At 37.6% G+C, this 24,875-nt stretch overlaps 1 protein-coding gene across 3 annotated transcripts in view; it reads left to right on the forward strand.

Moving 5' to 3' along the window:
• The window catches only part of Nell1 (neural EGFL like 1), a 782,009-nt gene that overhangs the window by 730,421 nt on the left and 26,713 nt on the right, over window positions 1-24,875 (forward strand). For 2 of the 3 annotated variants that reach the window (XM_048360824.1, XM_048360826.1), the window contains one exon: window positions 15,508-15,648. The exons of the other annotated variant lie outside the window; for it this stretch is intronic. In XM_048360824.1, the coding sequence (XP_048216781.1) occupies window positions 15,508-15,648 (141 nt within the window). The remainder of the gene's footprint in view (window positions 1-15,507; window positions 15,649-24,875) is intronic. 3 annotated transcript variants of the gene reach the window in all.

Raw genomic sequence — 24,875 nt, forward strand, 5'->3', positions numbered from 1 at the left:
TCTGAGTAGTTTATCGGAGGTAATTCATAGCACATAACTATGTGCATATGACCATATAAAATGATGATTATCTAAATGAACTCCAAGCAATGGAAACAAGAATATTTTTAGTACATTTTTTGCAGTTATTTCTTTTTTTTTTCCTTTCTCTCTCCCTCCCCCACCCCCCACCCGCTTTGGTTTATTCCCTGTTGTCACTGTTTTTTATTTCAGTACCCTTTGTCTTGTATATAAGTTTATCTGATTGGGGAAGGGCAGGGAATCATAGAAACAGTGGGACAAACGGTGAACAATGCAACAGTGATACTCAGTACACACTACATTGGAAATGAACTTTAAAACTTGGTGGGTGGGATTGTCAGGGGTGGAAGCAGGAGAAAATTGAGGCAATGGCACTGTTCAAAAAGAAATGTCTTCATTACTTTACTTATACAACTGTAACCCTTCTGCACATCACCTTTTATATATATATATATGTATATATTTATTTCATTTATTTTTTTTTTAATCTCATAGACTTTTGTGCCTGGGCTGGCTTCAAACAGCAATCCTCGGGTCTCAGCCTCTTGAGTAGTTAGGATTTTGCCCAAGGATAATCTAAATGGGATCACAGGTGGGGGGAAGCAAAACATAGCCACTTTTATTTCTAAATCCTTGTCAAGCTGGCAGCTTGATGGACATGACAGCATGATTTACTGAGAGGCAGAAAGTTCTGCATTCAGGAAACATGGTTTAAAACACCATAAAATGGACTAAATATGTTGCTACATGGAAATTACATAATCTTTTTCAGGATTGTTTTCCTTTTGTGCAAAGTAAAAACAAGAAGTGACTCTGATAAATGTCATAATCCTTAAATAACTCTAATGACTTAAAATGTGACAATATGTAACTCCATATCTGTGCAGAAGCTTCATGATAGCAAAGGACCCACTCTGGGAATCCATTCTTCTCAGTGGGTGGAGATAATAAGCCTGGCTGGTAAAATTTTAATAAAGCACTTTTTCCACAAAAAAACAGGTTGGGCAGTATAATTCAGGCCTGCAATCTCAGCTACTCAGGAGACAAATATAGGAAGGTCTCAGTCTGAGGCTACCTCCATCATAGACACAAAACCTTGCCCAAGAATCAAACCAAAAATTAAAGGACTGGGTAGCATGGTAGAAAGTACCAGGCCCTTAGTTTGAGTTTTCTGGGGCTTACATATTTCTGAGCTTGCCCCAATAATTTCTCATCTACTACTTCAGGAATTGGTAATTATTTGACAATATTATCTTTGTAAATATTAATGCTGTCAGCTTAATGGTACATTTTTTAGAATCACTAATTTAGACCAAGAGTGACTCAGTCCCTGGAACTGGGACATAGCCCCATGTATTATGAGATTATGAGCTTACTACTCTGTATGTGACCAGATTGTTCTGTTATAAAGGAATGGAGAGGGGGTGCTATCTTGAATGTGGAAGTGGAGGGAACTAAACAAGGTATATAGTCTTAGGCCTTGAACTCCAGATCTGGATGCTGTCCCTGAGTTTTTTCACTCAAGGCTCTACCACTTGAGTCTTTGCTCCACTTTGCATGGACTTTTGCACCTGGGCTGGCTTTTGCACCGTGAGCCTCAGATCTTAGCTTCCTGAATTGCTAGGATTACAGGTATAAGGTACCACCACCCAGCCTTTTTTAATGGTATTCTGACCTTGCTAGGCAGGCATCTTCCACTTGGGTTTTTTTTTTTTTTTCCAGGCATGCCTGGACCATGATGTTTCTATTTCAACTTCTTGCATAGCTGGACAATAGGTTTAACACTATCAGGTCTAGATTTTGATTAATTAAAATGGGTTTTTGTAACTTTTTATGCCTCAAATAGAAGGGGTGACATTGATCAAGATGAATTTGACTCATAAATTGACATATTGAAATGAAATCCCATTGTACAACAGTTTAAAGATATGATGATGATGATGATGATGATGATATAAAAACCTTATATCCTTTCCATCTCAGCCTCCTACTAGCTAGGGTTTTAGAAATATGAAACACGATATCTGCTCTATTTGTCTTCTTTTTTTTTTTTTTTTTGGCCAGTCCTGGGCCTTGGACTCAGAGCCTGAGCACTGTCCCTGGCTTCTTCCCGCTCAAGGCTAGCACTCTGCCACTTGAGCCACAGCGCCGCTTCTGGCCGTTTTCTGTATATGTGGTGCTGGGGAATCGAACCTAGGGCCTCGTGTATCCGAGGCAGGCACTCTTGCCACTAGGCTATATCCCCAGCCCCTCTATTTGTCTTCTTGACAACAATAGATATGTTTTGAGAACTTTCACCTGATAGTAAGAGCAAAATAGATGTGCCAGATACCCTTTAGATTTTGAAGCATTCCAAGACAAAGCCACACATGGCCAACTCAGCATAGATTCTCGAGCCAATATCTCCATCTTACAATACATTGTAGTAGTAGCATATACATTTTTCAAGGAAATCTATTCTTATTGATTCCTAGAATATATTTTCCATTCTAGTATTGCCCTTCTAACTTGGTAACTGTGCCTCCTCAAATCTCAGTTTTACAAATCCAAAGTAGAGTCCATTTTATCTCTTGTTCTAGGATAGGCTTAACTCAGAGCCAATTACTTCAAGATTCTACAAATGAAGTTGATTAAAGCCAATTCTAAATTCATGTCAATACTGTTGGAAATAATTTATCTTTTTGATAGATTTAGGGCAATTTTAGTCTAGGCCACTGGGACCACATGAAGATTTTTTGTTGTTGTTCATAGCGAAACAAATACGGTAATGAACATAATGGAGATATTGAAGCTGTTTAAATTCTGATACTTTCCTTTCTCCCTCTTCCTCTTGTATCTTTCTTCTCTCTTTCTTTTCTTCTTCCTTCCTTTCTTCCTTCTTTCATTCCTTCTTTTCTTTCTTTTTCTTTTTCATTATTGAGTCAATGTGTTTCCTTTTATAGATAAGCATGTTAAGGGTTACATTTGTAACAAGTTTAAACATTTTCTTAACTAAGTACTCAAGTAATTTATTCTTCACTATTGAGGTAAGACACATCAGTGTGCTCTATTACTCAAATGGTTATGAGATAATTTTTTCCTCCTCAAACCTGTAGAAGCCTGCACTCTTGGCTCATGTCTATACACCAGGAGCTGTTACTTCTCATCTATTCTAGTGTTCTTCCCTCAGCGTTGTAATTTCATCAACCTAGCTTTCTTTAGCACTGAATACTTGAATGGTATTCTCTGAGGGACTCAAAAGTTCTCTTTTGGTGCAGCTTTCTTTTATATAACAGTGTGTCCAGCATACTGTAGCTGCTTTAGTCGTCCCATCCTGACAGCTTTCTCCTCCTGTTGTGTAGTATCTCTTAGGTTCCTCTTTCATGAACCGCAAACAGGCAATCTTTCCAGTGGGCAACCAGGACAATTGCCAATTCCTGTTTTGTGTTTTTCAGCACTCTCCTTCATTGCTTAATTCTAGTATCTTAAAATTTTTCTTTCAAATGTGTGACTTTAATTTTGGTTTTTTATTCTTTTTTCAGACGTGATAAGTCCAATCCATTGCTCTGTTTTGTTTGACATTTGTTTGACATATCTTGGGATAGCATTGGCTTGAGTCATTCAGTTCTTCCACCTGCAATGCTGATAACAGTGAGTTAATTCACCAAAGGACTAAAGTGAATTAGTCATGAATGACTATGAAAGATGTTTCTTATTTTCCTCAAAATGTGTAGAAAACTGAGTGTAAAATGATGGTCAGTATACTAATATAGCAATCAGAGACCTTGGTTTAAATCTCCACTCTAGAACTGTCCAGATATTTTGCCATGGCTTTATTATGCAATGCATAAACACCCATTTTCTGCAAAAGTAAGGAAATTCAAATTACCTCAGAACCATTCTGAAGATCAAATAGAGTAGGGAGTATAAAGCACTTGTCAGAGGACTTGACACATGGTAAATTATTAAGAAGTGGAAGTTCAAAATTTCTATTTCAGGAAGAAAAAGGTACAGCAGGAGACAGAATCTTCTAAAACAGAATGAGTGTCAGAGTTAAATAAGGTTACAGAGCTGTGAATAGTGTAAAAATTCAGAGAAAGGAAAGAGAGCTTCATGGTGGAATTCAAATTTGTGCTTGGTTTTTAAGAAAAACTAATCTTTTGTAGGTTAGGAAGCATGAAATGGAATTAGAAAGGAATGATATAGGTATTCCACCAAATCAAAAAGTTTGGGGCAGAAGAATTTTAACTAATAAAAACAAAATGGTGAAAGTGAGGTCATTTTTTCTTTTTTTCCAGTCCTGGGGCTTGAACTCAGGGCCTGAGCACTGTCCCTGGCTTCCTTTTGCTCAAGGCTAGCACTCTACCACTTGAGCCACAGCGCCACTTCTGGTTTTTCTGTTTACATGGTGCTGAGGAATCAAACCTAGGACTTCATGCATGCTAGGCAAGCACTCTACTGCTAAGCTACATTCCCAGCCCAAGTGAAGTCATTAATTTAAAAATGGTTTGGAAATCAGGTAGGAGATGTTTATAGTAAGGGTCACTTGTAATTTCTAGAGAATCTTGACATAAAGAAAAGCCAGGCTTAGAGTAAATTGAAAATCTACTTCGATAATTTCTGAAACTTCAGTGATCATAGTGGTTCATGTTCTGTAGGTTTACACTGCAAAAATGTATAGATCCTCACTTAAGGGAATTTGCCTTGTATGACTAAGATAATCTTGGAAATCTAGTACTCTCCATATTAGTGGGTTTTAAAAAAAAGTATTGATTGTTTAGTCTTTGTTTTTTAATGCAAATTAAAGGATTAATATGTTGACTCAGAAAGTGAATAACCCAAACAGAATTTGTTTTCAAGGGTTAGAAGAGCTAGACTATTTTAATTAGATCTCTCTAAGTGATTTGTTTGGGGAGGGTTTACTTGTTGCTAGGTTACAATTGAGAGTAACAGAAAGGCCAGCCAGAATTGCTCTTGCACTCATTAAGGTCTGTGAGAATATAAAACAGAAATACACAAAAGGTTGGAAGAAAATGAAGAGCAAGAATATTTTAAAATTGTACCAGAGGAAGAATTTTCAGTACACAGATTCTTTATGGGAAGAAAATGTTCTAACTTTGTTTAGAGAAAACACTGTCAAAAAGAAAAGCATCAGAGATAAAAGGGCTCATCCAGGAAGAGACTGATTAACCTGTGAACTGTCAATAAGCATCAATAAACAGAGATTGGGGCTGGGGATATGGCCTAGTGGCAAGAGTGATTGCCTTGTACACATGACACCCTAGGTTCAATTCCCCAGCACCACATACACAGAAAATGGCCAGAAGTGGCGCTGTGGCTCAAGTGGCAGAGTGCTAGCTTTGAGCGAGAAAAGAAGCCAGGGCCAGTCAGTGCTCAGGCCCTGAGTCCAAGCCCCAGGACTGGCAAAATAAACAAACAAACAAACAAACAAACAAACAAACAAACAAATAAATAAACCGAGATTTACAAAAAGCCAGCAACCATATCACCAATAGTATTGAACCCATTATTGATAGCAGGTTGCTTTTAGTTTTATGGATCAAAACTAGTTATTAATCATTAGTTATAAAGAAAAAATAGCAACAATGTTACCATACATTTTGAGTAGAAATTGATAGTTTGTAGCTTGCTTATATGTTATTGGAGTCTTGTTTGTGAAGCAGAAAAAATAGTTTTTAATTGCACTATGGATAATGAAGACCTAAAGTACACTTAAAACTACTGGTCCTTTGGCTGGCCAATAGTAAATGAAGACTGCAAATTAGAGAACAATAATGGATGCCAGCTTAGTGAATGTCTGCTTGGTCATAGCTTTACATTGGTCTCATTCAGCTCTTAAAGAAACATGAGCCAGGTAATATTATCCTCATTTAAGTGCTAAGGAAACAGAAGCCCAAGGAAAAAAAATAACTTTCTCAGAGTAATGTAGCTAGCGAAAAAAACACAATAGAATTTAGACTCAAGTATATCTAACTACAAAGCATTTTCTGCTTTGTACATGATCATCTCAATTCTGAGGCTCAGGAGAAAAGTTTGTATTTCCATAGATAGCTGCCTAGCCTGTGATTGATGCTGAAGATATTTTCTTGTTTTTTTATTGTTTATGTTTTGTTTTCAGGTCTGAGGTAATCTCTTCCCTCAGAGTTACTATAAAACATAAAAATCAATTTACATACTTCTAATATACAACACCACAAAATAAATATTCCCATTCCAATAGAGGGACTGGGGGGGCATAGAAAGAACAAAGGAATTCAAAGAAAGACCAAATCCATCAGGGTAAAAATGAAATATTTCTAACAGCATCTAGCATCTAAAACAGATGATGTCATAATGTAAGCTCCACTTGGTTTGCTCAGCCCTGTATCTATGGCCTTGCCATTTGAAAACCCCGTGACCTTCCTCATGGACCAGCTCTAGTCCTTTCCCATGACTTTCTTCAGCAGATGCTCCACACTCTGGTCATCTACAATATTCTGAGGTCTTCATTGCAGCTTCTTGCATACACCTGTCAGATATTGAATAGAAGACCTCAGTGTCTGCCATGAGTAGTTTGGTTGCCTTGATTAACCAAAGGGAACCAAACCACAGTATCCTGTGAATTCCTAGGTGAATAAAAACAATAAAATGAATAACGAGTAAACAACTTTCTAGGCAGGAATGTACTTTCTATGTGTAGGCTTGCACATAGCATGTGTGAATGGCTCTGTCATCCCAAAAGTCATTTAAGTAAGTTTATACATTTAAGTCTTGAAGCTATAGTAAGTCAAACCAATAAATGAGATGTCCTCAGTGTGTCTTTCCTAATGTCTCTATGCAAAACACTTGGGTAGTTTTTTCTGGGGGGGTGGGTTTCAATATTGCTATTGGCATCTTAATGGGAGCTTTGTAGTCTCTTCAGAAAACTTGTCTTCCTTGACACCAACTTGATTATGGCTTTTCTGACCAATTTCCATTATTTTCTAGTCTTGTTATTCTGGGTTTTTTTCTCCTGTGGATTCTTACTATATATTAACCTGGAAGCAGTCTCTAAAACACATACCAAAGATTGAGTTCTTGATAATTAGTCTGTGAGCTTCACCAAAAATCTCGGGATCTGGACAAAATGTACACAGATGTTTTGCCAATATGTAACAAGAATGGCCTCTCAGTCTTTCCTACTCTCCTTAGTCCTTATTCTGATGTGAACCTCATGAGCCTGGCCTTCACTGTACACATTCCTCTTTATATTCCTAGAAGAATCACCTATTGATCTTTGCTTATCGCATTTTAAACTTTCTGTAGCCTGTTACTTCAAATGCTTCCAGTTTCCCCAGAACTCAGCTTCAGAAGCTTAACCACCAGAGGACCAGGTTTATCCACATCAATGACCTTACCTGTCTTGTATTGACTTGCTGTAGTAGTTACTCTTGTACATCTGTGGCCAGACAAAATACCTGAGAAAACAACTCAAAGGAGAAAATGTCTTGTTATCTACCAGTTTCAAGTGGTTCAGTCCATGGCTGCTTGTCCCAATGTGTTTGGACAAAAACATCATGGGTGTCAGAATCATGTGGTAGGGGAAGCTTCTTCACCTCATGGATGATAGAAAGTGGGGGAAGGACCATGAGAGTTTAAATGAACATCCCTATTGACATCCTTCTTCCCTCTTGGCCCAGATTAAAATTTTTCCCCTGTTTTATGGAGAATGTAGTAGCAACATACAGAGAAGCCATATTTTGAATTGGGAGTGTTTATTAAAAGGCTAGCGACTGCATGAGGGGCTTCTGTCTTAAAAATCAGGAGCCAGGGCTGGGGATATAGCCTAGTGGCAAGAGTGCCTGCCTCGAATACACGAGGCCCTAGGTTCGATTCCCCAGCACCACATATACAGAAAACGGCCAGAAGCGGCGCTGTGGCTCAAGTGGCGGAGTGCTAGCCTTGAGCGGGAAGAAGCCAGGGACAGTGCTCAGGCCCTGAGTCCAAGGCCCATGACTGGCCAAAAACAAAAAACAAAAAACCAGGAGCCAGTAAATACACTTAACACTGTTAGGAAGCTCAGCCATGGAAGCTGGAGAGTAAAGAAAGAACAAAACAGTACCAACAAACCAATTCAGCTCCAATGGAAAGCTGAAGTAGGATGCCATAGTGACCAGAGAGGAGCCAGGAGACAGAAGACAGGACATGAACATAGAGACATGTGGCAAGGTATAATGGCACCTGAGATGGTCCTGGCCTAAAAAAGTGTCAGGCCAGGGTGTAAGGTGACAGAAAACTGAATTCTAGGCACTGGAAAGACAGTTTTAGTAACCTTTATCAGCCAAGTACACACCCCTGCCTCCAGGTATCTGTGAGGGCTAAACTGAGAACCTGAGTGACTAAATATAGTAAGTCTTAGTGTTAAAATTATAACAGCTTCTAAACCCTGGTGATGACTCCATGCTTGAGGGCTGCACCTCCACCCATGAGACTAGGTTCTTGTAGTTTGACATTTAAAGATTTAGGGAGCCCTTGTTCCCCTCTGTCCTAGTAGCAACCATGGTAACAGACAGTAAAAATTGATCATGGTCATAGACTATAGAAATAACCATAATAGTAGTAGAAATGCCATGGTAACTGTTGGGTTAGTTTACTTATGATTGAGTACTACATTATTTTAGCCCGCTTAGTGGTAATGCGAAAACATGATGGCAATTGTTAAAATAAAGTTGGCACTAGGTCAGCCTGACTGCAGAATTCTTTTTTTTTTTTTTTTTTTTTTTTTTTTTGGCCAGTCCTGGGCCTTGGACTCATGGCCTGAGCACTGTCCCTGGCTTCTTCCCGCTCAAGGCTAGCACTCTGCCACTTGAGCCACAGCGCCCGCTTCTGGCCGTTTTCTGTATATGTGGTGCTGGGGAATCGAACCTAGGGCCTCGTGTATCCAAGGCAGGCACTCTTGCCACTAGGCCATATCCCCAGCCCCTGACTGCAGAATTCTGCTTCTGTAAATGGCTTGCTTAACTGATTTGTGACTTGCTCTACCCCCTGCATTAACCCCTGCATCAGTGCTAGGTCCTGATACCAAGGCCAGTTCCCAATATCAAAGCCCAAATAGGTAACTTTAAGGGTAGATAGTCAATAGGAAAACCTACACTGGAATTTCCCTAGTGTGAGCCAGTTGTGTTAGCGGGCAGCTCTTGGCAACTGCGGCTTTGAGGTTTATGGTTCTTTTTGCTTTAAAAGTAGCCTGTAAGATCAGGGTGTGGGAGGGACAATCTCCAAGGGGGCAGCCCTGGCTGGTCAGCTAGTGATCTGGATGCTTGATGCGAAATAAACTTTGTTTTACTTTAGCATTGGGTCAGCCTCGTTCCTTTGATCACGGACCCTATCAGTATTCAGACATGCCCATTACCTGAGAGTCAGGACCTTCACTTTTCCCCACCATGAAGACAAGATGGCAGACCCTACTATCCCCCATTTGGCCAAGATGGTGCCTTCCAGACCCACTTCACCACCACTTCCCAAATAGCATCATCAGATGATAAAAATTCAACATATAAATCTCTGGGGAATGTTTAATATTAAATCCATAAAAAGATGACAGATTCAAGAGGATAAGAGGCATGAAGAATAGACTCATAGATACTATTTTTGAAAGTTTTACAATTGTACCAAATCAGTCTGAAAGTATTTTCAGTCCAGAGAAATCTCTTACTCTGTTTCCTGATTCCAATTTGAATTTTGCATTGAATAACAATTCAATTACAATTTGAAGTTTGTTTTTGTAGTTTAAGAGTATATTTAGTCTGTCTTCTATTTATTTGACAGTAATATTTACCCAAAGCTAACATATAGAAGAAATGTTTTACTAAGTCTTTTTGTACTTAGCTGTCTTAAGAAATATAATTTTAGGGCTGGGGATATGGCCTAGTGGCAAGAGAGCTTGCCTCGTATACATGAGGCCCTGGGTTCAATTCCCCAGCACCACATACACAGAAAACGGCCAGAAGTGGCGCTGTGGCTCAAGTGGCAGAGTGCTAGCCTTGAGCAAAAGGAAGCTAGGGACAGTGTTCAGGCCCTGAGTTCAAGGCCCAGGACTGGCCAAAAAAAAAAAAAAAAGAAATATAATTTTATTTTACTCAACCTACAGATGAAAAAAATAATAAATTAATGTGTAGATAAGCTAGACTTTTAAGTTCTGTTCAACTCCAAAGACAAAATAAGTGGATTCTCCAAATACACCCTGAAAGCTCAGTATACGTTTGTAATCAGAAAACTAGTTGGAAGTAAATGATGATTTCTAGATCTTAAATACATATGGGTCTTGGGACAATTGTAATGTCAGATTTTCAGGAAGAGTGTCAGTGAGGGTTGGAGGAGCAGATAATGAGGAGGTGAAGAAAAGGAGGAGAACAAAAGGAGGAGGGGGAGGAAAAGGAGGAAGAACAAGAAGAAGAGGAGGAAGAGGAAGAAGAAATAATCTTGAGAAGCATTACTGATTATATAAATTTTCAAATGGAAAGGAGATTCAACATAGGAAATTAGAATTTTGCAAGAACCCAACTGCTTGTGTGCAAATGGCTATTTGTAGACAATACATTGTGCATTCTTTTTAGAATTCAATGCAATACTTAAGACACATTTTACAAAAACCCTTGGATCTTTAAACTGGTTCAACACCTGAAACAAACTCATTGTTCATTTAAAAGAGAAATATCTCATGGTACAGGCAAGACTGTCAACTAAGGACAATTATACCTGTCTTTTTTTCATTTTGCTCCGTTAATGATTCCAGTGACTAGAAGTATGAACCAAAGTATTAAATAGAAACTACATGTCTCTTAAGCAGTAAATAATATATGAGTATTGAATTAACCCCATTATATTTAGTATAATGAATTGGCATTTTATCTTTTCATTTTCCAAGCACAAGAAGTCTTGTGGTATTTTGAATCTCCACTGCAACTCTTGTTCATTATTCCTTTCATTCGGCCCACTGGTCTATTTACTTTTCCCATTCACTCAAACCTATGAGCATCCCTTGGCACTTCGTTATTGCTTATCACTACCTTACTAGGAATACAAACCTTAATAAGATGCTGTCCCTATTCTTTGGAAACTTGCATTTGAGGGATGGACACAAAAGAAAATATCTTGGACAGAGCAAGAAATATATGCAGAAGTACTGAATTACTGGTGGTGGACAGCTGGAGAAATTATATTATTTGAAGTTGAAGAATGTATGCATATCTCTTTTCCTTAATTGTGAACTCTGGGATTTCAGCAGTCATGGAATATTTACTTTCCATTCACCACAATACAAAAATAATCGATATTTACCTCAAATATATTTAGCAACCTGAATAAATGCATTTTCTTTGTGCAAGTAAGTATAGTAGGATGATATAACAGTGATAAAGGAGGGTTTGGACTCAGCTAGTCTTGGACCAGATTTTACCATGTTTCAGTGTGTGGCTTGTTCAATAATATAGTGTAGCTCATACTTGGATAATAAGATAATAGAAATTAATACTCTTGGTTCAACTTTCTAGAGTCCCCTATAATGATTTTATTTCTCTGTTACATTTTTATGTCTATGATGGACTTCATTGCGAATTAAACAAAATCCTAAAATTAAATATAGGAAGATAAAGCATTTTCTGTGTGTTTCTTTGTGGAGGGCTGACTTCATATGAAGTGTAGTCAGTATCTCTGTGATTTATCAGAATTCCTTGGTTAGAGTCAGATTTGAGAGTGAACTCGCTGGGACAGCATTGCCACAGCATCTGTCTTGTTTGTTTGCCAGTAGCAAGTGCTGACTGGGAGAAAGAAACCTCTGAGGACAAAGGCAGCCACCTTCTAGCTTAGGGAGAAAGCATTATTTATAATTTGTAAAGTCTCCAATGTCTTGCTGAAAAACTTCCAAATGTTTTCTATGTTTGGATTTGTGGTGGTTGCATTTAGTGACTACATAGAAAAACAGCCAGCTGTTTTTCACGGTGAAAATCTGTGGGCCTCCATGTGCAGTGGTTGCACATAAAATGCATTTCCTGCTTTGTAGGTCTTCCACATCCAACAGAAATAGACTCCCTTACTACCAGGTAACAGTGTATGGTGAGTCCTAGTTATTCGCAGTGAGTTCTTAGAATCTGATGTGGAAAGATCCTCACTGAGGCAAGGGAGAAATTGACTCCTTTTCTCATTTCCAATGCAAGCTAGAAGTGTCCTTGTGTTTTTGGGGAAGTGGAAGATATATAACTGTCAGATAGTATTCACTGGCTGTAAGTCCCTAGTGCTGCACAGATAACTTCTGCCCTGGTGGATCTTGGGAACTCTTATTAGTCTTATTTAGTTTGAAGATTTGAGAAAGTATTTGCAGAACACTTATCATGCTTCCTTTCTTTAGAAATTTCCTAGGAATTTAGAATGGAGGGGTAATTTTTAAGTCAACAGATAATTTATCCTCCAAAGTAGGATAGATTTTTTCAGGAGTTTATTTGTTTTTATTTACATATTTTTATTATTTACTGTATTGTTATTATAAAGATGATATAATACAGAGGGATTATAATTACATGAATCAGGGAAAGACTTTCATAGTGTCTTCCCTTCCCTCACTCTCTCCCAGAGTGGGATAGTTTTGAGAATGAAGAATTACATGTATGAAGTAGAATTTTTCTGAAGCAGGACAAGTTTTGACTTATTAACCAAAGTTTAGTTACTTGAGAGGCCTTTGCTTTTGTATCTCCTCCTTTTTATCCAACATTAACTATGGCTAGAAGGTTGTTACTTAACAGTATTGTAGGCAGCCTAAATGTGATGATTTGTAGAGATTGCCACTATTTCTCTGAGAGATGTGTCAATGCCAGAAGTAAAATTTGTTGTTGCTCCATTAGAGTTATCTTTCAGCTGCACATAGATAAGTCATCTCTGAAAAATTAACCCACTGGTTGTGATGTGTCTCTTGCTGCCTGTATTAAAAATAAAAAAGTTCTGATTGATTCTGTCACCTGGAGTCAGCCCACAACCTCCCATCATATCTCACTTCAATTTCTGATCATTTTAGTGATCCAGCCCATGTTTCAGAGGACACATACCTGTAAAAACTTAAAAAAAAAGTGTAAATCAATGTAATTGTTGGGTATTCATAATAAATGCACACACAGTATGACTATAGTATCTGGAGATACCATAGAAGCAACAGGTCCTAAGGACAGATGGCATTTAAGAGCTTGAAGGATGCCAGCTGTGAACGGGCTCTATGGGCTGAACACACAGACGAAAAAGATGAGCTTTGGCGGTAAAAGGCAAAGCTGGAGTTGAACAGGATTGTAGCTGGACCATTTCTCTTTCCTTGGCTGGCCTGTTGTGAGACAGCAATGTGAAGCTGCAAATTATATTCACCACTCAATGCTCAACTTAGGGCTTTTCAGCACAATAGAACCAGTAGTAGCCAACTGCACCTGAGTTCATCCCAACAGGATTCTGTTCAGTGTGATCCCAGAGTGCATTTTCCACATTATTTTTATGTTAGTAAAGTAGGTGTTTATGTATTCTGTAGTTCATATATTCCCAGGAGAACCAGGAGAAGATTCCTAGTCAGGAATAGTTATAATCGAAGTCCTAGTTATATGGGGACCAAATTACATGGGCTGACCCTCACATATAATCAGCAAGTGTTCTTTCTGTGATGGAATCAGCAGCCGAGTTTAGCTCACACATGACTCTAGGCCTGGAAAAACCTATGCACTGAACCTAAATTGTACAAGGAGGGATTTCACAGAGGAAAATCCAAAGCCCAGGGAACTTCTTTCATCAGGAAATGAGTGACTGATAAAGATCTTTGATTAACTTACTAGTTGTCAGTCAATCGGCAGGTTCAAATGAATTAGAAAAGTAGTTACTCAATTGTGTTCCCCAGAGCACTAGTTTCATGAGATGTTTAAGATATTCCAAGAAAAAGAATTCGTCTGTGACATAAAGTTAGAGGATTGTGTTGTCATTCTTATCTCAAAGCTTTGTAAGGGACTCAGTCAGGAAAGGTCTTTGTTGATAAGCAGCCTTCAGCCATGTCCTGTTGTCTGTACCTTTGCAAAAGGGGCAGCCTGTTTTGATTTTCTGTCACTTTGTTATTTTCTTTAGCTCACAATAGTAAAATATATGACTATTCATTGGTTAAACTAATTATTTCCAAATTCTTCTCCACTCTTCCATAAAGGTATGTCTAAACATACCAAGTCTGTTAGATTGCAACATTTTATTGTATAGAAACATACATAGTAAGGAATTTACTGTGACATTTCCATGTATGAATTCTAGGTGTTTTGTTCATATTCACATCATCCTTATTCCCTTCTCTTATCCCCACTCTCCTTTCCTTTGCCTTTTATTTCCTTCTAGATCCCCTTCCTTCTGTTTCCAGGACCTTATTTCTGGTTTGGGTATTTATTTTTTTAATTGTCCTCCTCACTTCCACAAATGAAAGACTTACTTGTCTTTGTGGGAATGGTCGATTTCACATAATATGATGATTCATTTTCTATTAAATGACATAATTTCATTTTTTATAGTGGAGTAAATTTCTATTGTGTATGTATTTGAATTCTAATGTGTGTATGCTTCTTCTTTAACCATCATCTAGTCATGGAAACCTAGGCTAAGACTATAATTTGGGTATGGTAGTACATGTTGCCATAAGTACATGTATGCAGGTGTCTTTATTATAGGCTGACTTTGTTAGTTTAGGTTATATATCTGGAGGCCATATGGCTGTTTCATCTTAGTATTTTAAGGAACCCCTGCACTGGTTTCCATAATGGCTGTATTAATTTACATTCCTACAAACAGTAAGGTTTTCTTTGTTCCTGAATCCTCACTATTATTTGTTTTCTTAACAATAGCTATCCTGATAAGAATGAGATGGAATCAGTGCAGTTCTGATATGTATTTCCCTTATTTCTATGGATATATATTGGCTAGTTGTACTTTTTCATCTGACATGTGTCTATTAAGTTCATTTTACACGATTTGGTTTGATGACTCATTTGGTTTGTTTTTATTTGAGTTCTTTTACCCTGCACATACCTGACCTCATTTAAGACAATATTTTTTAAATCATCTAAACAGTACTTAATTCAGAATTTCTTGAACTTGTCTGTCCATAGATATCTCTAAAGCACACAAAGTAATCTCTGGAATTAACTTATGAGACAGTCATATATACTGATTATCAAAGTGGTACCACATGTCCTCTATTTAGTTTTTGGTTAGTCAGATGCAAACATAGCATTTGCAGTTCAGAACAGTTTTGTGACTGTCACTTTTTATTTATCATCCAATATTTGAGAAAGCATCTATGAGTAGTGCTTTAAGTTGGTTTAGATTCTGTATAAAAAACAAGGGGGGGTTGTTTTTTTGTCCCTGTAACTTTCATTTTATAATTCAAATGTTGAGATGAGCATGTTTACCAAAGGGTTAGTGTCAAAAGGCATTAATGTCCTGGTGGGCTTGTGTTTTTCTCTGAGGCAGATATTGATGAATGTGCAGAGGGAATCATTGAGTGCCACAACCATTCTCGCTGCGTAAACCTGCCAGGGTGGTACCACTGTGAGTGCAGAAGCGGTTTCCATGACGATGGGACTTATTCACTGTCCGGGGAGTCCTGTGTTGGTAAGCAGCTTTCAGTCCTCCCCTCCATTCACATGGACATTTGCAGGAAGGGCAGCCTTTGTTAGTACTCTGCTTAGCTCTCCATAATAAAACATAAGCAGTCACTGGGTAAATGTATTTAAAAAAAAATCCACACTCTACAATGTGGAGGTTAAAACAGGGATTATGCAGTGTTTGGTGTTAGAACTTTTCTACAGAAACTGGGGCAGTCACAGGAACAAAGCCTCACTTCTGTATGTTCTAGATGTCTATATCAGTCTGTGGAAAACCAATATGTCTGGAGGGAATTGTGGACAGTGTGAGAGACAGCTGAGAAGAGGAAACAGCTCCAGATTCAGAATTAGGAAGTTTAGTTTAAGTCCCATCCTGGTATTTTAGAAGTCATTGTACTTCCTGGTACTTTGTGTGTATGTGTCCTGGGAATAATAGAAACATATATGTTATGATTCAGTGGCATGCTAAGCATTTAAAAACTACAACCTTTGATTCAAGGCACATATGCAACACAGTTACAAAGTCACCTCTAATCACCATTCTGCTTGTGGTCCTGTTAAATGCTGAACACTTGGGAGATTAACAGATGGAATTATACACCTTCACAACCTTCCATGTTTGATGAAATGTAAACAACTGATCAAAAATGTCATTGTTTCCTATGCCTTCTTTCATGTCCTGTGGGCTCAGCTGAATTCATAATGCTTGACAAACCTGAAAGGCACGTATTCTGATTAGAGGTTCCAAGAAGTTCCGGATACTAAGTTAGTGGAAATTTCATTTGGAACATTTGTGATGTCCTTTCATGGCCTGTCATTCTTTTTGTAACAGCTTCTGCCAAGCCCCAGTCAGTGCTCTTCTACCTTTTCCACATTGTTGCGACAATGCAAAGATGAATTGGGAATAACAGGCACAGGAACAAATTGTACACCATAGTCTTAAAATTACTGTTGTTTGTGATGTGGCAGATAAAAAGCATAGACCTTTGGGTTGGACTTCTGCAGTCAAATGCCAGTTTTATACTTCTAAATACATTTTTATTGAGAAAATACTTACCTAGTCTGTACCTTAATTGCTTCATCTGAAAAACAGAAACAATGCCCATGTCTAATCGTTTTGATAATTGATGGAAAGTTAGATATTATCTTAAATGTCAAAGTTTACATTAATCCTAGGTCTTCACATATTTTTTCTTTACCTAATATTAGATACTTTTCCACATGTGCAGCTCATAAAAGAATATGTAGACCGGAAGTGCTGCTGTGGCTCAAGTGGTACAGTACTAGCCTTGAGCTGAAGCGCTCAGGGACAGCACCCAGGCCCCAGAGTTCAAGCCCCACGACCAGCCAAAAAATAAATATGTGGATAAGAAAACACTAAATGGCCAGGTGCTGATGGCTTCCTCCTGTAATCCTAGTTACTCAGGAGGCTGAGATCTGAGGATTGCAGTTCAAAGTCAACCCTAGGCAGACAAATCTAATTCTTTTTATGTGTGTGTGCTTTTTTAACCTTTATTGTCAACGTAAATTACAGAGAGGTTACAGTTTCATATGTAAGGCAGTGAGTACATTTCTTGTTCAACTTCTTACTTCCTCCCTCATTTTCCCCCACCTCCCCTTTCCCCTTCCCCTCCCCCTGCCTGCCCCATGAGTTGTATAGTTGGTTTACACCAAATGGTTTTATAAGTATTGCTTTTGTCATTTTATCCTTTGTCTTTCAATTTTGGTGTTATCTCCAGGTAACCAGAAGGAGAAGTGTTCCTCAAATGCTAGAACCCTGCTTTGAGTGAAAACACTAAGGGAGAGCACAAGGCTCTGAGTTCAAGCTCCAGTATTAGCACCAAAAACAAAACAAAAATCAACCATTAAAGCTTTTATTGAGAAATGGTGATAGAGACAGTATTGGCATTGATGCTTAAAATAAAGCTTTAAGCTTTACCAATTATATTTGATGTCATTGGGAAAGAAGATGCGTCAAGTGGTAGATTGGAGATCACCTGCTTAAAGCAGTTTTATAATGGTCTGGACTTGCCCTGGTGCTGTGGGCCTGGGCACATGCTGTGCCCCCTGACTGGAATGGCCCACAAGGGCTCATTGATAAGCTTGTGTTCACTGTCCTAGATTCAGTACACTTCACCAGGCTCTGTGGAGGATTCTGTGATGTCTGCATCACAGTGATCGCTCATCTATTCTGCTGACTCTGGACCTTTTCCGTGGTGTAGGCTTTAGTAACTTCACTTTATCACAGTGTAGATTCTTTGCTCTCTGACGAGACTGTGCACTGGAGGTGTGCTTTATTCTTCTGTCTCTCCAGTGAGGTATTTTATAGTGAATGTTCTCTAAATAAGAAAATGCAGTCACATCATGTGACTAGTAAAAAACTCTCTTTTTTGGAGGGTGGGGGGCTCCCAACCATGTAGCTGGTTTGAGAAAAGATAAGACCCAAGCCTATGTCAGGGAAGGGAGGGAAGAAGGGAGAGGGAAAGAGAGGGAGAGGCAGAGGCAGAGGCAGAGGCAGAGACAGAGACAGAGAGAGAGACCAAGGGAGCAGTTGTTTTATCCTTGAACTGATTCCTGTCCCTCACAAGAAAGTCTCAGCCTTTTGGAATGGTAGTAGAACTGTTTGGATGTGAGGCATTTTTAATTTGGTTGACTATTCATAGGAATATCCTTCCATTTCCATTGTTTTTCAGAAAAAAATTGCATAAATGTTCGTCTTTTGAACAGAAATATGAGCATCACTTAGTGTTTCATTAATATTTGACAGTATTCTATGGGTTCTAAACATGTCCAGGGCAAACACGAATGTAAATCAATCATACAGGTTTCTTTTTATGATTAATGTCTAATATGTCAAATACCTTTTTATTGAATGCAAAACAAATTTCTCCCTACACATGGCCTTTAAAGCTCAGTGATAAAGCCCCTGCTTACCTCTTGGCTTCACCTCCTGTATGAGGTAGCTTTTCTGATCTCATACTTTGAGCCTGACAAGGAGATCCTTCCAGGCTTTTTGTCTTGGCCTTTGTCTTGGCTCTTATCTCTGAAACTCTCAATGCCTGTCTTATAGTTTGCATGTTTAATCCTTTAAGTCCCATCAAGCGTTAGTTTTTTTTAAAAAATATTTTATCTTAGTCACTTCAGCACAATATTCTTTCAAATACATAGCTTAGCATTTTCCTCAAAACTACTGTGATGAGCATGCATCTAAACAACTCTTGCCTCTCACATTAACAATTTCTTTAGGAGCAGAGACCTTGCCTGTCCTTCACTACCATACCTACATCCCTTAGAATAATGAAGACAAGTAGTCAGCATTCTATGCATCTTTGTCAAATGACTGAAGGAATAGACATTCAAAAGCATATCAGGTCAGACGTATTTTCTATTTGGATTGACATAACTAGTTCTGTAAATTGTGCAGCATTGCATATGATGTTACATATCACAGCCATATGAGTCTTTTACCTCAGGAAAAAAAAATTGAGAACTGTCACAGCAGGACTGCATTAGATCTTCTGTGAAGGTAATTGGGGGCACATCAAGATACCTATTCCTGGGGGGATTTATGACTTTAAATATTCGGAATGATAATAACACAGTTTAGTGGCATTGAAAGCAGCAAATACAACAATGCTTAAAATTGCATTAAAAATCATGTTATTGAAACATGTACTCAGCTCTGCTTTTTCCCCCCATAGACAATGGTGGGAATTGCAAATGTTAGAATATAAAACATGGAAGTTCAAGCTTTGAGAGCAGTCTCCTTCTATCATTCCATGGCATTAAAAAATTTTTTGTTAGATATGGACTAGAGCACCTGCTCTATTGATCGAATCAGCTGCTATATGCAACAAATATTGACATCATAAAGAAATACAGTTTGATAAGGTTTATTATTTTATGAACACCAGTGTTTAATGTTTGCTACCTTTCCACAAAGTAAATTATGTAATTGAAAAATGAGCATCCCTGGTTAACATAGAGGCAGACAGATGACCACATAGAGGCCCCTCTATGTCTCTATCTCTATTTCTTCCCCATGGTCTTATTTGCTTCTTTGTCTTTACAGTGCCAGGAAAAGGGATACACAAAAATTTGTGAATTAGTTGTCACAGAAAGTGATAGAGATCTTCTTATACTTTATTTTGATGCAGTAGTGAAAGTCATAGTTTCTCAGTGCTTTTTGTTTGTTTGTTTGTTTTTCTTTCTGTTGGTCATAGGACTTGAACTCCTGGCCTGGGCATTGTCCCTGAGCCTTTCTATACTCAAGGCTAGCTCTCTACCACTTTGAGCTACAGGTCCACTTTCAGTTTTTGAGTGGTGAATTGGAGACAGTCTCACAGGCTGGCTTCAAACCACGGTCCTCAGTTGTCAGCCTCCTGAGTAGCTAGGATTGTAGGCTTGAGCCACAGGTGCTTGGCTCTCAGTTTAATGTAGAAATCATGAGCAAGTTTTTTTTTTCTTTTATAAATCTAAGCCTAGGTATCAGAATTATTTAGAAGCTAGGAGAATGAATCTAGAACTAATAATCACATGGAAGATACGTAGTATTTTACAGTTTCTGGAAATAAGAGTCAGATTTTCATTTTGTCAGTAGTTGTTCTGTATAAGCTTAGTCTTGCATAAGAGATTCCATTATATTCTACTTTCTCATGCTCTACCATGCTGGAGTAAGACTTAAAGTTAGGGTTAATCTTCGATATGACTTAATAGTCCCTGTGTGTATACTGATGTCATTGCCTGGTGGTCCAAATCAAGAGTAGAGCAAGGAAGGTGTAGGCCGAGGGTGGAGAGTAAGTACATTATTTTCATTTATTTACTAATCATCTACAGTATAAAAGTAATTAGTCTAGCATATATAACTAACATCTATGCACTTGAGCTATTAAGGCAGAGAGTGCACAAGGGTTTATGACTATTGTAGAAGCTAGAATGACTTTTACAGATTATTCTAGTATAAAAGAAGGTTTCACAAGAAAAAATTGCACAAAGAAAGATACAAGTATATGATATAACTCTGTTCCATGGAACAAAAGTTGTAGGATGGAGAAATCATCTGCACAGACAAGGGAATTTCAGTAAAAAACATTTAAGAAGCACAGGTATAGATACTGATTTTGGAGAACTAATTCTTTTCTTTTCCTTGTTTTTCTCCCCCTGCCCCCAAACAGTAAAGCCTATGCAAGCAAAGAGTTTTTTTCTTTCTCATCTTCCTTGATGTTATTTGGTGTGTTCTCATTGATTTTCAAATTTACATTATTGCCCAAGAACTTTAGACTTGATTTTTAGCCAAGTTATAAATTCTTCATAATTAAAGGGCCTTTTCAAAGGTAGTTTCCTCCTTGCTATAGAGCTATTTAGCTCTATGGCTCAAACTAGAATCACTATGGACTATATGGGAAGATGATTTTACAAATCAATGGGATTCAGTCTTAGGGCACAAAATGGCCAAATTTTGTAATCAAGTTAGGAAGGATCAAAAAATGACCTGGGTAATATATATGTATGGGAAGGGATCAGTGTCCTCAGAAACACAGAATAAAGAACACTTTTCTGATATCTAGCAAAGATGCTCTTCTAGGTCCCCTGGAAAAGGGGAAATCAAGTTTCAGATAATAAATTAGAAGAGAAATATGTCTAACCACACTTTCAAGCAACCTGCTTGTTCTCAAGCCCTTGTATGTCTGATCCAGAATTATATATAACAACCTAGACCTGCTCAGCATGAAAGATAGATATGAAAGATGTATTCCAGAAATTTCACAGGAAGGTAAATTATTAATACTTCACAAAATGATATTAGAACACAATTCACTGCACCCAAAGGATGATAGATTAAGACTGTATGTTGGTTTTTTACTTGAACTTTGGAACTAAAATTGGATATTTCTGTAATCATTCTAATAGGACCTCAAAGTAGCTATAGCATCTATCCACTAAGCTGTAATACATTAGTCAACTTGTGTCACTATTGCAAAATTAACAAAGACAAACCACTTGGGAGAAGGATTTACTTTAACTCACCGTTTTACAGTCTTCAGTCAATGCTCATCTGGATCCATTGCTTTTCGGCTTGTGGCAAGGTAGAACAATCTGCTGGGAAATGTATTAAAGCAAATCTCCAAGATGTCATCCAGGAAGTTAAGTCAGAAAAAAGACAGGGAATATGGAATCGGGGGATGTATATCCATAGCTATATCTATACATCTCATATATAAATATATACACACATACATACACATAATACAATGGCATGCACTCAACTTGCCAACTAAGCCTCAACTCCTAAAGTATTGAATACTCTTCTGGTATCCCATTAGTTATGAATCTATTGTGAATTATTCCATTCATAAAATAAGATCCCTAATGATACAATCACTTCCCAAATGTTCTACTTCAGAATATTGTAACATTGAGAAACCAAACTTTCATTAAACACATGATCCTTTGGAGGTCCTTGAAGTTCCAAACCATAAAATCCCCAACCAGGTTTCATGACAGATCATGACAACTTCTCTGTTGTTTAAATGTTTTCAGGGTGGAAGTAGTGATTAGCCATGGAGCTGTAAAACTAGCTAGCATTTCACTTAGCATCATCGTATGTGTTCATAAGGGTATAGCTATTGGGCTCTTGTGATCCTCTGCTGTGACTAGCCTAAACCTGTGCTAATTATTCCCCATGAAGTAGACCATAGAGTCCATGTTTCTTTGGGTCTGGCTCACTTCACTTAGTATAATTTTTTTCAAGTCTTTCCATTTCCTTACGAATGGGGCAATGTCATTTTTTCTGATAGAAGCATAAAATCCATTGTGTATATGAACTCCATGTTATGGAAACGACTGTCATATCACTGTTGTAATTACTTTCAACATGCGATGTGAAACCATAGCATCTATTATTGGTGATCCTCTTGTATCCCCTTCCTGTGGTTGTACATACACTATCTCTGTTTCTTATCTGAGTACATTGGAAACAGTTTATACTGGTATTAGAACTAGGAAACCGAAAGGGAATACCAACATCGAGAGACACAGGATAAAAAAGACAAACGACTACAAAAGCAATACTTGCAAAACTGTTTAGTGTAAATCAACTGAACAATTCATGGGGGAAAAGGGGAAGGGGAAGGGGGGAATGAGGGAGGAGGTAACAAACAGTACAAGAAATGTATCCAATGCCTAATGTATGAAACTGTAACCTCTTTGTACATCAGTTTGACAATAAAAATTAAAAAAAAATAGCTAGCAATCCCAGCCTTGAAGTAGTTTCACAGTGTTTGGGGAACTAAGGAACCTCAAATCTATACCTGATGAAAATTACATGACCAGTAGTTGAGAGGGAAAAATTTGAAGACTACTAAAAACCTCTTCACAAGTATTTGGATATTTGATACATTTACATCTGTCACATTAGTGTATGGTAATGTATACATAATATATCCATGAAAACAGGTTGTGGTGATATTGACATGAACATAGGTTACATAAACTACAGAAAATACATTTCTTGGGAAAGAAAATGATTGTAGCAGAGCAAGAAAATCATGTCAGACTGCATATGGACAGCTGAACATTTTATGGGTGAAAATATTTTAAGTGTTTCATAGATATATAATAAACTAAATATTAATACTATCATAATAAAAATAGATATTAATAATGTCTAAGAGTAACCCATTATCTCATGTTCCTGGTATTCTTTTTGTCCTAGTTCTACCCTCAAAATAATTCTAACTTTTCTAATCTCTATTTAATGAACAAAAACACTAAGCCTTTATTATGCATTAATATCCTGAATTTCTTTGGTTTTAGAATCCTTTTGTCTCCCAACATCTTATAGATTTGGCACTGGGATAAATATACTAATTGAAAACTTAGGAATGAATACATCCTTCTTTAGGAATTTCTAGGAAGTCTTCCTTATTCAATGCTATTGAATATTGAGCTACTTTCAAAGAGATTTCTTTTCTTTTCCTGCAACAATTACTTATTGAGCACATTACTTATTCATTAACAGAATTTTTAAGCATTATTTTGACTTTCTCATAACAATCATTTCAGCCTATGTCTATTCATCTATTAGTATTTTTAATGAAAATAATATGATCATGAAAAATGAGAATCACTCCACATCATTATTCCATACAAAATAATGTTCTAATGCCTAATTGGGTTGTAGGTGGTTTGTGCCTAAGGTAAGGGCCCTAGTTGTAATGTTTTTGATAAGTGTATTTATACTTTTGGTAGATACTTTGTTTACTTTCTTTTTTTTTTTGCTGCAGACATCAGTAGTTTATTGTTTAGTCCAAACACATTCAAAATGGAAACTCAAACGAATACTTTCCACCTGAAACAAACTAGATTCTACTAGCATATAATGCTTAACACATTACAGCATTAAAGATGGTAATCCATTGTTTACTTGAAACTATGAAAGTTGCTCTCCTTTCTAATGTGGTTGAGATTTGGTAATGTCTCACTACAGCTACTCAGACAGACAATGTCTCTAGAAGCCATGTGTAATTTTGGAGTCAGGAGAGCTAAAATGGTATGTGTGATGCAGGATTTCAGCATCTCTGGATAATTCTCCATTATTCAAATAGTCCCAGTGGGAGTCTGAGGAAAAGAGACAATGAAGTAGGGGATCTGTGAAATAGACTTTATTGGTCAGTGCTGAAGAGTAAGAATATTGAATATTACTCAACTGGTATACTCCCCTACTCTCCACATAAAAAGTATTTTGTGGTGGGATCCTTAAAACTTTCTCATTGCACGTGTCATTTTAAAAAAAAGGAAAGAAAAGAAAACGTATTAATAGATACTCTGGTTTTTTTTTTCTTTATAGGACCTTGAAGGTTATATCACATAAACACAGCCATTTAAGTTTTAAATGATGTTTTTGTCTTCCTCCTAAATAGCTGGCAGTAGCTACTAGGTAACAGCAGAAGGGACTTTAAGAAATAAAGATTCTTAAGACTCTAAGAAATTGTTTCTTAAAATCATATTACTTCCTTATTTTAGCTATGACAAATTGTGATGCGATGAACATTGTTGTGCTGGTGGCTTTAGTGTGTTTTTGTTTGTGGTCTTCTGAGTAGATGCCCAAAAGTGGGGCTGCTGGGTCATAGGGGAGCTCTATGTTTAACCTTCTGAGGAATCTCCATACCACTTGCCAGAGTGGCTGAACCAGTTTATATTCCTACCAACAATGAAGTAGGGTTCCCTTTTGGT

Source organism: Perognathus longimembris, chromosome 13, assembly GCF_023159225.1.
Source record: "Perognathus longimembris pacificus isolate PPM17 chromosome 13, ASM2315922v1, whole genome shotgun sequence".
NCBI lineage: Eukaryota > Metazoa > Chordata > Mammalia > Rodentia > Heteromyidae > Perognathus > Perognathus longimembris.